This window comes from Cricetulus griseus, chromosome X (genome assembly GCF_003668045.3).
Source record: "Cricetulus griseus strain 17A/GY chromosome X, alternate assembly CriGri-PICRH-1.0, whole genome shotgun sequence".
NCBI classification, from domain to species: Eukaryota; Metazoa; Chordata; class Mammalia; order Rodentia; family Cricetidae; genus Cricetulus; species Cricetulus griseus.
The window spans coordinates 68,691,393-68,706,254 of NC_048604.1; the positions used below are offsets into that span (position 1 = coordinate 68,691,393).

Genomic DNA, 14,862 nt, shown 5'->3' on the forward strand with positions numbered 1-14,862 from the left:
ACAAACTGTAGACCAGGCTGGCCTCGAACTCACAGAGATCCGCCTGCCTCTGCCTCCTGACTGCTTTGATTAAAGGCGTGTGATACCAACGCCTGGCTCCATTTTTCTAATAGGGTATGTATCCTATGTATCCCAGGCTGGCTTCCCATTCAGTATACAACCTCAGCTTGATTAGTGACTAGTACAAAGGAAACTTAGTCCCAGCACTTGGGAGGCAGAGGTAGGTGGATCTCTGTGAGTTTGAGACCAGCCTGGTCTACAAGAGCTAGTGCCAGGACAGCCTCCAATCCACAGAGAAACCCTGTCTCAAAAAACCAGAATTTTTTTTTCAGTCTGTGTACTATGAAAATCTGTCTTCTCACTGTCTGATACTTAGTCTAGTTAGCCCCCACCCTCCCTTTGAGACAGGGTCTTCTAAGTCACAGGCTAACCTTGAACTTGAATATTGCCACAAGTTACCTTGAATTTCTACTTCTACTTCTCCTGTGTACCAATATTGAATATCCACATTGGATACAGAACTTTAACCTTCTAACAGATACAGATGAATCTAATTGGCGTGTGTTTTTAATTTTGAGACTGGGTCTCAACATATAGCCTGGGCTGGTCTGAAACTTGTGTTTATCTTGCCTCTGACTCCCAAGTGCTGCCATTACAGGTATGTATTACTATGCTCAGTTAACTGTGGCTTAAACATGCAATTTATGTCAATCAAGTTGAGAAAATTTTCCATGTTTATCAAACATGTTCTCTTGTGAAATATCTATATCAGTATCAACTTCATTATTATCTGTGCTTTTGTAAGGTATAAGGTACCACAATCTTCTTTGTTAAGAATAGGGGTTTATGGGGCTGGAGAGATGGCTCAGTGGTTAAGAGCACTGACTGCTCTTCCAGAGGACCTGGGTTCAATTCCCAGCAACCACATGGCAGCTCACAACAGATGGGGGTTGTCCTTCTGTATATGTTTCTTTTATTGGTTAATGAATAAAATCCTGTGGTCAATAGAGGCAGAGAGATAGGCAGGACTAGGGAGGAAGAGAATTCTAAGACAGGTAGGTAGGAGAGCCCACCAGGGATTAGACACCATGTGAAACTGGAAGAGAGGATGCGCCAGGTGTTCTCTGGTCAGGTAAGAACATGTGGAAATATTCAGATCAATAGAAATGGTTAATAATTAAGACAGAGCTAGCCAATAAAAAGTCCTAGCTACCAGCCAAGAGATTTATAATTAATATAGCGTCTGTGTGTTTATTTGGGGATGAGAAGGGCAGCAGGACCAGGCTACAAGAACCTCTTGTTACACACAACTGTCTAACTCCAGCTCCAGGGGACCCAACACCTTCACACAGACATACGCACAGGCAAAACACCAATGAACATAAAAAAAAGAATAGGGGCTTACAGAATTCGTTTTGATTTGGGGCTTACAGAAGGTCTGAGGCTGTAACTTTAGTGTTAGAATGCTTACTTAATATGGCAAGATCTGGGTTCAGTTTCTAGCTCACAGGGGAAAAAACAGCCAACAAGATGGAAGACACATATTATCCTTTAATTTTTTAAAAAGATTTATTTATTTATTTATCATGTATACAGTGTGTGCCGGAAGAGGGCACTCACTGTATACATTACAGATGGTTGTGAGCCATGATGTGGTTGCTGGGAATTGAACTCAGAACCTCTGGAAGAACAGTCAGTGCTCTTAACCCCTGAGCCATCTCTCCAGTCCACCTTTAATTTTTTTAGATTACTTTTTAAAAATTAAACTGTCTTTAGGTCTAATGGCTCAGACAGACCTATAATCCTAGAACTTAGGAGGCTGAGGCGGAAGGAACACCGTGAACTTAAGGCCAACCTATTAGACACAGTGAGTTCCAAGCAAGCCTGAGCTAGATAAGGCTCTATCTCAAAAATAATTTTTTTCAATATGATTCCCTGGTACAGCAATGAGTTGTAATGTGAGTTACAGGAGATCTCAATTTTCCGTCTTCCTTTCTAAAGTTATATCCAGTTTGAGATCCTAATCCTAGCATGATTCCAGAGCAAGTAATTTTCTTCTTTGTACTTGGCTTTCCCATCTATAGAAGATACCGTCTATATAATATATAAATCCCTATCTGTCAAACGTACCAAAGATTTGCCATTCCCTCAGATACTGTTGCTTCTGTTAAATACTCTAGTTCCTAAACTCCACTATTCTCCACCTTCATATACCACAGCATTTCTCTTGTTTTTAAAAATCTATTTCAACTTTTGAGTCAAATTCTCATGTAGTTCAAGCAGCTCTAGAACTCAGTATGTAGCTGAGGATGACTTTAAGCTCCTGACCCTCCAGTCTTCAATCCCAAGTGCTAGGTGTATGTCAGTATAGGTGTATGTCAGTATGCCCACTACTTTCTCTTATTTTTCTTACCTCTTTGAGTTTTTCGTCACAGAGATCAAGCATAGATTGAGAAATCTGAGTCAGTGAGTGTTTCGGTCCTACAGCGGAATAAGAAATGGCCATTATAAATGGGAGCCCAAAGTTGCCATGTTTCCAACATTTAACACATTTACTAAACAACAACCTAAAAGGTCCCAGGCACCAGCTTAGTAACTGAGATATATTTTTTCCTTTTTATTTTTTATTTTTTTGGTTTTTTGAGACAGGGTTTCTCTGTGGCTTTGGAGGCTGTCCTGGAACTAGCTCTTGTAGACCAGGCTGGTCTCGAACTCACAGAGATCCACCTGCCTCTGCCTCCTGTGTGCTAGGATTAAAGGCATGCGCCACAAATGCCCGGCTTCCTTTTTATGTTTTTAAAGACAGAGTCTCTTGTATCCCAGGCTGGTCTAGAATTCAGTATATAGCTAAGAATGACATTCAACTTTAGATCCTCTTGTCTTTACTTTCTTGGGATTATAGGTGTACATCAGGTACAGACACCACCAACCAGTCTTTACTCCATTTTTTTGTTCCTAACATATAATGGGTAAACTATGAATGAATTTTAACTGCTTTTTATTTGTGTCCACACACACTTGTATTATAACTACTTTTTTGTTTGTTTTTGTTTTCTGAGACAGGGTCTCACTATGTAGCTCTGGCTGGCTCGGGACTTTCTATGTAGACAAGGGTAGCTTTGAACTCAGAGATCCACCTGTCTCTGTGTCTCCCTAGTGCTGGGGCTAAAGGCATGAATCAGCTCTATTGGGACTTTAATACCTTAAAAATCATTCTGTGGATGAAGAATGTATTTAAGAATGGTAACACTTATTGGAACATTTAAAATTTTTCTGCTTAGTAGACAGATTCTCCAGCACATAGACTATTATTTCGGTTTCCCAGAAATCCTTACCAGGAGCTTCAGAAAATTCTTTAACTATCTGACCTCTCTTGTACATTCTCTGCTTAAAGCTGTTCCATTTAATTAAGCTCATCTTTGGAATAATTAAAACATTTTTGTTCTTTTCAAGACAGGGTTTCTCTGTATTGCTTTGGAGCCTGTCCTGGCACTAGACATCACCTGCCTCTGCCTTCCAAGTGCTGGGACTAAAGGCGTGTGCCACCAACTCCTGGCTAATTAAAACATTTTTAAGCTGTGAGTCATGGACACACACCTGTAGTCACAGCACTTAAGATGCTTCAACCAGAGGACTAGGAGATCTGGGGTAACCTAGACTATATGGTGATAAGACCATCTCAAATCCAAAAAGAAATCTCCCCCCAACCCCAAAATATTTCCATCTAACTAGTATTCTTTTTTGTTGTTTTTTTTTTCTTTTCAGGACAGGGTTTTTTTGTGTAGTCTTGGCTGTCCTGGAACTTGCTCTGTCGACAAGGCTAGCCTTAAACTCAAGAGATCCTCCTGCCTCTGCCTTCCAAGTGCTGGAATTAAAGGTGTGTGCTAACACCACCCACCCTAACTAGTATTTATTTATTTCTTTTTTTGATTTTTCGAGACAGGGTTTCTCTGTAGGTCCTGGAACTCTCTTTAAAGATCAGGCTGGCCTCAAACTCACAGAGATCTGCCTGCCTATGCCTCCCGAGTGCTGGGGTAAAAGGTGTGTGCCATCAACGCCTGGATCCTAACTAGTATTTCTAACCACTTCTTTTCAGTATCATTTATTAGATTATCTTCTTCCATCTAACTGTTGTTAAGTGTCTACCCAGACAGAGACTTAACCTCAACCCTATTTATTTCAGCATTTTGTTATTCATTCAAATGTTTTATGCCTTGTGTAGAACACAGTCAATGACAGGAATATAAGGACAATTATGAGTTTCTATTATGGATGAAATGATATACTGTCAAATGTACATAATAAACAAGACTCACCACAAACTGACAATTGTAAAATTCAGTGAGTATATACACTAACATTTATCCCTCTTAAATTTCCACAATAAACTTAAACTATCAGTATAAATGAAATACATTGGTTGTACATAAGCTATAATCTATATCATTTTACATCAAATCTGTAATTGGAAACCAGGACTGGTGATGCAGGCTGGTAATTTTGGCTACACTGGAGGCTGAGGCATAGGTTGCAAGTTTAAAAGCAAGCTGGGCTACAAGAAAAGTTCAAGGCTAGCCCGTGCAACTTATCAAGATCTCATTCCACAATAAAAAATAAAAGGGGGTCTAGGATATAGCTAAGTAAAATAAAAAGAAAGGGAAAAAAATCTGCTTTGGGGAAGTAGGGAAGGCTTGTTCTGACTCACATCTAGGTAGTGATTAAAGAACAGAAGTCCAACAGGCAAACAACAGGGAAGGACATTCCAGAGAGAAGGAAAAGTACACAAAGACACAGAACTAATTAGTCAAATTCATAGAAACATTCTATAGTATATTTCATTAGGGTCACAAGTAGTTTTAATACCATTATAATAAAGGTAGGTGTGGGTAGGGGTGTGTGTGTGTGTGTGTGGTTTATGTGTGTCTGTATGTACTTGCACATATATAGGAAAGGACAAGAGATGAACTTGCAAAGTCAGAAGGGACCACATTAGAAAGTCTTATAGGCACTACAAAGCTACTGAGTACTTTAAACTAGTTAATGATGCTTCTTTTCTTTGTTCACTTTTATGGTACTTGGACATCAAACATATTAGCCAAGTACTCTACCTCTGAGCTATACCCGTCAGTCTAAGACAGTAATTTCCTAAATTTGAGTTCTAGGGGAGAATTGTCACCTTGTCAACAACAGGAAGAATTTAAGCATAAATGTTTGGAAGCTGTTACAATAGGTTAAACAAGAGATAACAAGGGCTTCAATTAAAGTAGCAATGGTGACAAGGAAAGGGTCAAGTTCCAAAAAATGCAGACAGTATACTTTATATAGGACTTAGTTATAAGTGTGAGGAAGAGAACATGGGATCAATTATGACTAAAATTTCTAGGTTGTACAACTAGGCAGTCAGCAAAACCATTTATCTACACAGGCAATCAGATAATGAATTTCCAGTAGGAAATGAAAACTAGTAATGTCTAGAAGACAATTTGAAGCAAGGGTTTGAAGTCTTGAATATATGTAGAGACAGAGAAGAAAGGGGCATCAGTAGATATTTAGTAGCTGAAGAAGTAATGAAAAAGAGTTAGAAGCTAGAGAGATGATTAAAAAAGTGATTAAAAGTGTGTACTGTTCTTATACTTCGGTTCCCAGCACCCACATCAACTCACTATTGCTTATAACGCTAGTTCTAGGGTGATCCAATGTTTCTGGTCTCTGTAGATACTTGCAATCACATACATACACCCAAACACATACACATAATTAAAACAATAAAGTAAATGCCAGGTGGTGGTGGTGCATGCCTTAAGCCCCAGCACTCAGGAGGCAGTGGCAGACTGATCTCTAAGTTCTAGGCCAGCCTGGTCTACAGAGTGAGTTCCAGGACAGCCAGGGATACACAAAGAAATACTGTCTCGGAAAAAACAAAAACAATTTTTTTTCAAGACAGGGTTTCTCTATTTAACAGTCCTATCCTGGAATTTGTTTTTATAGACCAGGTTGGCATCAAACTCAGAGACATCGGCCTGCCCCTACCTCTAGAGTGCTGGGATTAAAGGTGTGCGCAAACACTGCCTGGTCAAATAAAGAATTTCATGTCAATGTTACCACCACTATCATCATCAGCACCGACACATGAAAAAGTCAAAAAAGTGAATCATAGAAAGTAAGGCTATAAAAAACTTTTTTTGCCACTAGGGAATGAAACTAGGACCTCATGCATACTGGTTAAGTGCTTTACTGCTGAGCTATTTCCTCCCAATGGGACTTTGTTTAAATTCTCTTTTTATTTCCTTCTATTTTTCTATTATGTGTATGCGTAAATGTGGGTAAATAAGCCATGGCACATGTGTTGTCAGGACAACTTTCAAGAGTCAGTTCTCTCCTTCCACTGTTGGTTCTGGGGATTGAACTCAGGTTGTGAGCCCCACATAGCAAGTACTTTTATCTGCTGAGCCACCTGGTTGGCATTATTTATTAATTTTGAGACAGAGCCTCATATAGCCCAACCTAGCCTTGAAGTTGCTATGTAGCCACCAAGGATGATCTTGAATTTATGATCCTCCTGCCTCTACTTCCCAAGTGTTGGGATTATAGGCATGTGCCACCATACCCAACCATATTCCTTGTACATGATCTGGTACTCAGCTCTGGATCGATAAACTTAAATAACAATATCTCTAGAAAGTAACAAACTGGGCTGGGTGGAGGTGGTGTACACCTTTAATTCCAGCAAAGGCAGCCTGATCTACTGGGTTAGTTACAGGAAAGCCAGAGCTGTTACATACAGAGAAACCCTGTCTCGCAAAAAAAAAAAAAAGAAAAAGAAAAAAAAAAGAAAAAAGAAGTTACGAACTGGCCAGATATATCAGATATAAATAACTATGGGATAAGAGCTTTAAAGCTGACTGCACTTTGCTCAGTAACAATACAGAGGATCAAAAAACAGTTTTTTCAGCAATCTGATTAATCAGTCTTTTAGAAAGAATGATATGACTTAATCCGAAAATATGAATGGAAATTCACCATTGCAGGGAAGAAAGGGAACTTCAGAAAGAGGGAAAAGACTGTAAAGACACAATATGAAGAAGTACCATGGGATGTTCAAGTGAAATGTAACAGTGAGCATGGAAGCTAGTCATTGGAGATGAAATTTGGTGAATTTGGACTGGCTTGTGGAAAGCTTCAGAATGTAGATATTATTGTCCTGTTTATACATGAGAAAACAGAAGAGGTTAAGAGATGTTAAATAATGTATCCATCATAGCTCTATTGGTATTATCTACTCTGAATGCCAATACAAGTTTCAGGCTGGAGAGATGGCTCAGTGGTTATAATAGCACATTATGCTTTTCCAGAGGACCTAAGTTCTATTCCCAGCTCCCATTTCTAGGGGCTCACAACCTCATGTAACTTTGGCTCCAGGTGATCCAATGTCTATGGCCTCCAAGGGAACTTGCATATGCAGACACAGACACAGACACACAGACACACACAGACACAGACAGATACGCACACATATAATTAAAAAATGATTGTTACTTCAATACTCAAAAAGTTGAATTCACATATCCATCACAAAAAATAAAATTGAACTGAAACTAGAAAAATGAATTAATGCAAACTGATTTCTGTAGGAAGCCGGTTCCTGCATTATAATGTTGCCTGAAGACACCAAGGTGTGAATTACTTCACAGGCGCTGGGTAATCTCCATTCCTTTGATCTCTGCCTATCCCGTGGCTCATTTTGGCCTGAGGAGCTAAAGCCATTCATAGGATAACACGTCCCAGGCGGCTGGTCAGCCTTTTATAAGGGATGGTTTTCTTAGTTTACTGTCTCTGCTCAGTCTCTGTTCAGTCTCCACTCTGGTAAAATGCATTAAAGCTTGTCTACAGAAGGATCCGAGTGTCCTGCGTGTATTTCTTGCTGGCGAGGAATACAGAGCGGGCGCGGGACATATGGTGCCGAAACCCGGGACGCTTAACATCTCCAGCACCACAGAGACCCCTTGGCTACAGGGCGGATTCAGAACTGCAGGATGGTAAATTCGGAGAGGTATGATTTTTCTGGACTTTGGCTTGGGACAATCTTAAAGAAGTCCAGAATTACATATCAGAAACCGAATGTAATGAGAGAAATTCGGAGAGGTATGATTTTTCTAGACTTTGGCTTGGGAATGTTGCTATTTTGGGAGGTTAATATAGAGGCTTCTATGCTTTTACTAGGAGCTATTTTGACTTTTCTCACTGTTGTAGCAATCTTAAAGAAGTCCAAAATTACATATCAAAAACCAAATGTAGTGAGAGATGGGGCGCGCCTAACAATAAAATATAAGAAAAAAGGACCTCCCGGGATGTCTAATGACATGGGAATGTATGTAAGAAGAGAAACTACAACGTATAAGAAAAAAGGACCTCCCGGGGTGTCTAATGACAAGGGAGTGTATACAACAACAAATAAGAAAAAAAGACCTCCTAGAATGTCTACTGACAAGGGAGTGTATAAAGCTTTAAATCTTGATAGCTCTAATGACTCTAAAAGCTCAAGAGATAAAGTTTTAAAAGGAACAGCTCAGCTGGATGAGGGAGAGACAGAGAAGGAGGGAAAAAGAATGGGGAATGGCCGGTCACACCCCGGTAAATTTAAAAGAGATGAGGACTCAAAACCTGGCCTCTGCCCTACAACGAAACTGGAAGCCTTGGAGCTGAGCAGCTCAGACTCTGAGATTTCAGACTCTAACAAAAAAACAGAGCTAGAGGAGGAGCTGCCAAAAGTAAAAACAAATATGAGGCCATCGCCTGTTAATTCAGCGGGTGTACTTCTATCAGCACATCCACTATTTAAAACCGACTCCTTCTTACCATCAGAGGAGCGGAAAAAATTACAGTCTTTGATAGGGGAAAAGGCCATGCCTACTATTCAACACTTCTTAAAGGCCTAGAATGCCTGGGGCTTTAAAGCCTCATTAACATTAACGCTGGGGGCCATACCGAGGCCAAGCGTCTCACCTCAAAAACTAAAAGGCCAAAAGAAAATGGTAAAATGAAAAGATATCTTAACTGATTTTTGGAAAGGCCCGGATCCTATTCTCATAAGATCCAGGGGAGCGATATTGTGTTTTCTCACAGGATAAAGAAAATCCCCTGTGGATCCCAGAAAGATTCAACCTAAAGAGCCTCTACAGACCTTCAAAAGTCGAAACTCCACCCTCTACCCCCGGGAGTTGAGAGCCGCTATTGTTATCCAGATTAACTCCTGCCCTTGGCGGAGCGATTGTCTCTACTTAAGGGATGGGGGTAATTGTTCGATACAGCCGTTTACAGATTGCTGTTATTTTTGGCTGGTCTGTGAGAAAAGGGGTGGATATAATTGTTTGATACAGCCGCCTGCAAATTGCTGTTACTTTTAACTGGCATATAAGCTCCAGGGCTCAAACCAAGAGATCCGCCCAAGCGCTTATATTTTTGGCTACTAGCAATAGGCCGCCGGCCAGACAGCTCTTGCACACCCGGAGCCTAGGCTCACTGCACAGGGTAGAGTGTCTGGTCTGAGCAGCCCAAAGAGGGATGCTGAACATAGACATCGCACAGAGTTGCCTATTATACAGGCTTCTCTGGAAGGTACGTTGACCTGCATAAGGGTTACCTGCCCCAGTCCCCCTTTCCCAGAAAAACGGCAGAGGACAGGTCGGGAGTACTTCGGGTCAAGCTAACAGCCTGATGGTGACTCCCGTACACAGTCTTAATGTTTGATTTTGGGAAGGTCAACCCCTGCCTCTATCCCTCAACATATGGGTGACCTATTTGCTTGTAATAATATAAAGCCTTTTCATTAATTAATAAAAAAAGGGTGATATGTAGGAAGCCGGTTCCTACATTATAATGTTGCCTGAAGACACCAAGGTGTAAATTACTTCACAGGCGCTGGGTAATCTCCATTCCTTTGATCTCTGCCTATCCCGTGGCTCATTTTGGCCTGAGGAGCTAAAGCCATTCATAGGATAACACGTCCCAGGCGGCTGGTCAGCCTTTTATAAGGGATGGTTTTCTTAGTTTACTGTCTCTGCTCAGTCTCTGTTCAGTCTCCACTCTGGTAAAATGCATTAAAGCTTGTCTACAGAAGGATCCGAGTGTCCTGCGTGTATTTCTTGCTGGCGAGGAATACAGAGCGGGCGCGGGACATATTTCTTCCTCCTTGCCTTTCTTGTTTTTTTAATAACAAAATGAGTATCTAGTCCTTGTAACAAAAATGCTAACTGAATTAAAACACACAAATATGGCACAAGAATATCCTTTATAGAGTTCATCCATATCTAATTCCTCTCCGACTTACCTAGATTTACTTTTTTGTCTTACTACTCACCCTGTTTCAACACATAAGACTTCAAATTTACCAGAAAATACATTTCATGGCTTTAATAATGACACTTTTCTGAGAGGCAGAGGCCAAAGTATTTCTGTGATTTTGAGGCCAGTCTGGTATACATAATTAGTTCTAGGTCAATCAGGGATACATTGTGAGACCATATCTTTAAAACAAAGGATTAAATAGTAGAACTAAAAAGAAGCAATACTTATTATATGACTGAAATGTATACTACCTGATGTTCATACCTAAGAATGTACAATATAGTCTTTTTGTTCATTCTAATCTATTGAATTTACAATCAGCAAGGGGTTAAGAATCTTGGAATGGTGACCTTTGCAGTTAAGGAACAAGGGACTTTTACCATTATAGGTTGCACTATTTTTCACAATTAGTTCCAAATGCTCTCTGAATTCTTCCCGAGATGGATAGAGGCGTTTGCGAACATTTTCACGGAGTGTCTGTAGATCCATTGGACGAGTGATGATTTTGTAGTAGTCCTTTACAACCTTTGCATTAACTGGAGTATGGAAAGGGTATGTCTGTAGAAACAAGAGCCAGCACCATTTGTGAGCAAAGAACTTGACAGAGCCAATTACATCTTATTGGTTTAACAACTCTCTCTGTTTCTTTCTTTTTTTTTCTTTTGGTTTTTCAAGACAGGGTTTCTCTGTGTAGCTTTGGAGCCTATCCTGGCTCTTACTCTGGAGACCAAACTGGCCTCGAACTCACAGACATCTGCCTGCCTCTGCCTCCCGAGTGCTGGGATTAAAGGCCTGTGCCACCACCGCACTGAATTCTTTGGAGCTAGAGTTACAGGTGGCTGTGAGCCACCCAACATGACTGCTGGGAACCAAACATATTCCTCTGTAAGAGCTGTATGTATTCTTAACCATTGAGCTGTCTCTTTCTAGCTCCATATATGCTAGACACATATGGAATGCAAAAATGGTTCCTGTAAGACATACAAGTTTGAGGTTGGAGAGATGTCTCAGTGGTTACAAGAGCACATCATGCTCTTCCAGAGTACCTAAGTTCTATTCCCAGCTCCCATGTCTGGGGACTCACAACCTCCTGAAACTTTGGTTCCAGGAGATCCAATGCCTCTGGCCTCTAAGGGAACTTGCATTATGTATACACAGACACATACATATATACATAATTTAAAAAATGATCCTTGCTACTTCAATACTCAGAAAATTGAATTCACATACCTATTACAAAAAATGAAAATTAAATTGAAACTAGAAAAAAATAGTTTTATATCCTGTTATAACTCATGTGTCCTTTGGCCTACATTCTGTCCTTCATCACCTAATATTCTATCAAACAATTTAAAAATAGACAAAACCCCAAAGAATTAGGAGTTCCCGATACACAGGTATACACACTACTGTCATCTAGCTGAAGTATCAGAAAAACAAAGGTCTTGGTTTTCCTATTCTATACATCTAATGTAATGAACTCACATTTGGAAGATCTCTCATATCATTGATGATAGACTCCAAGATAGATGACAGGGTCACCATAGGGTCTGTCCGGCGCCGATGGATAGATTTGTGAGGTCTCTAAAACAACACAAAATAAAACAAAAACAAGAAATCAAAATTCTTTAGATAAAAAATTCTGATATATTTTCCAAATATACTGATACATTTTAGAAATCTTCAATAAAGCCAGACTTGGAGAGCTTAAGCCTATAATCCCAGCAACTGGGAGGCTAAGGTAGGAGGCTTGATGCAAGTTCAAGGCCAGAATAGAATACATAGTAAGTTCCACACCATCCTGGGTTAGAGGGAAACCCAGTCTTAAAGGAATGTTTGAAGAGGGAATCTGAAGAGATGGTTCAGTGGTTAAGAACCCTTGCTGCTTTTGCAGGACCTGGGTTCAGATCTCAGCACCCACATAGTGATTTACAACCAAAACCACAGTACACTTGCTTCTGGGCTCTGCTGGCACCAGGCATACACATAGTGCACTTATAAACATACAGGTAATATACTTATGCAACATCAAAAAGAGGAGCTGGGCTCAGTGGCACTTGCAATACAAGACAGTGACTATAATTTGATCTCCAGACTCCATGTAAAGGAAGGAGAGAGAACTAACTCCACCTGTCCTGACTTCCATGTGTGCATCATGGCACATGCACAGATGAATACACACATGCAATATAAACAAAAACCAAATAAATACATAAAATTTAAAGCCAGATAAAGGCACATGCTTTTATCCCAGCACTCAGGAGGCAGAGGCAGGCAGATCTCTGAGTTCAAGACCAGCCTGCTCTACAGAGTGAGTTACAAGAAAGCCCCAGGGCTACAGAGAGAAACCCTGTCTCAAAAATGCAAAAATTAAAATAAATAAATTTTAATAAGTCATATAATGAACAGTATACGTAAGTCTCAAGGAACAGACATAAGGAACATCTGACACACTTACAGAGCCATGTCATAGAAGGCTGCAGGAATCAATGAGAACCCATCTGATATGAAGACAATGTGGATACTTACATTCAAATAGTCACAGTGAACAGTGGTTCCAACCCGCCGTTTTTTCTTGGGAGGAAGTTGTTGTTTTGGAAACTTCAGGACCAGAGATTTTCTGCGAACTTCATCTGCACTGCAATCAGTAACATTGCCGTAGTGTGTTATTTATAGTTCCCAGAGATGGGGTGAAGAGATGTCTTAGTGGTTAAGAGTACTTGCTACACTTACAGAGAGGACCCTGGTTCAGCTTCTAGCACCTACAGGGTAGTAGCTCACAACTAAACAGTAACTTTATATCTAGAGGATCTGATATCCCCTTCTGACCTCTGTGGGTACCAGGCATACACACTGGTGTACTTACATACATGCAGGCAAAACACTCATAAACATAAAATAAATCATATAACACAAAACAGATTTTTATAGTTCCCAGAAATAAAACAACTACAATGAAAAGGTCCAAAGTAACTAAGTATGAGCACAGGGTGAGAAAAGTCAAAGGCCAAACAGTCACCTTCTAAGCCTCAGAGTAAGCAGGACATGAGGACCTCCAAATTAGTAAAGAACTAATCAAATCAAAATTTTGTCTCAGTTTTCTGTTCTGAAAATGAGGGAACTAGGCTAAAGGCATTTTAAGACTCTTCCCAGTTCTAACATTTTATCTTGGGATTCAAAAGCTAGAACATTTGACTCATTCAGAATATAAATGAGTGTGGACATGATGGCACACTGGGGAGGCAGAGGTAGGCAGATCTCTGTGAGTTTAAGGCCAGCTTGATCTACAAAGAAGTTCCAAGCCAGTCAGGACTACACAGTGAGACCTTGTTCAAAACAAAACAAAAAACCAAAACATAAAGAAAAACAAAATATGAATGAAGAAGCCGGGTGTAGTAGCATATGTCTTTCATCCTAGGAAAGAAAAAAGAAAGAAAGGAAAGAAAGGGAGAGGGGAGAAAGGGAGGTAAAAAAACAAACAAAAGACAAAAAAGGAAAGAAATGAAAAGCCAGTGTAGGAAAAAATGGAGGGGAGGGGTTCCTGAAACGTTTTTATTTTTTGAAACAGGGTTTCTCGTGAAACAGTACTGGCTGTCCTGGAACTTGCTCTGTAGACCCAAATGGTCCTGAACTCACAGAGATTCACCTGCTTCTGCCTCCCAAGTGCTAGGATTAAAGGCGTGTGCCAACACTGCCCGGCAAGGGTTCCTGCAATTTTTAAAACCAATCCACCTTCTCCCCTTCCACTGTAAGGGATCAAGATGGCACATTTTCCCTTTCTAATGTACTTTTAATATATTATACATGGCATGGTGGTACATGCACTCAAGGGGCAGAGGAAGGTGGAGGTTAGCCTGGTTTACAAAGCAAGTTCCAGTACGGCCAGAGCTACAGAGAAAACCAGTGTCAAAAAAACAAAAAACAAAAAAGATGACTTACATATGTTGATAAATCAATAAGGATAGAAGAATGTACATTGAATTGAATGCAAAAAAGCAACCGTAATTGTACCAAACTGATGTTTACAATTATATACAGAAAGATGGAATCTAGGGCTTTGCACATACGCAACAATCTACAAATGAGCTATTACTATATTCCTATCCCTCTTTTCCTTAAAAAGAGACATTTCTATTCTTAAAAAATTTATTTATTATATAAAGTGTTCTGTATGCATGTATCCCTGACGGCCAGAAGAGGGCACCATATCTCACTACAGATGGTTTTGAGCTATCATGTGGTTGCTAGGAATTGAACTTAGGACCTCTGGAAGAACAACTAGTGTTCTTAACTGAGCCATCTCTCTAGCCTCAACATTTCTATTTTGTGTGCATGAATGCTTTGCCTGCCTGCCTGTATGTATGTATGTATGTATGTATGTATGTATGTATGTATGTATGTATGTATGTATATGCACCATGTGTGTGCCTGGTGCCTGAGAGGCCAGAAGAAGGTACAGGATAACCTCTATAGAGGTGGGATTACAAATAATTGTGAGCTGCTATGTAGGTGCTGGTA

General features: G+C 40.1%; 1 protein-coding gene across 7 annotated transcripts in view; it reads right to left on the bottom strand.

Moving 5' to 3' along the window:
• The window catches only part of Taf1 (TATA-box binding protein associated factor 1), a 74,901-nt gene that overhangs the window by 22,210 nt on the left and 37,829 nt on the right, over positions 1–14,862 (bottom strand). For all 7 annotated transcript variants that reach the window (XM_027431775.2, XM_027431773.2, XM_027431774.2 and 4 more), the window contains exons 26-29: positions 12,874–12,982; positions 11,830–11,928; positions 10,725–10,902; positions 2,414–2,481 (exon numbers count right to left, since the gene is read on the bottom strand). In XM_027431775.2, coding sequence (XP_027287576.1) covers positions 2,414–2,481; positions 10,725–10,902; positions 11,830–11,928; positions 12,874–12,982 — 454 coding nt within the window. The remainder of the gene's footprint in view (positions 1–2,413; positions 2,482–10,724; positions 10,903–11,829; positions 11,929–12,873; positions 12,983–14,862) is intronic.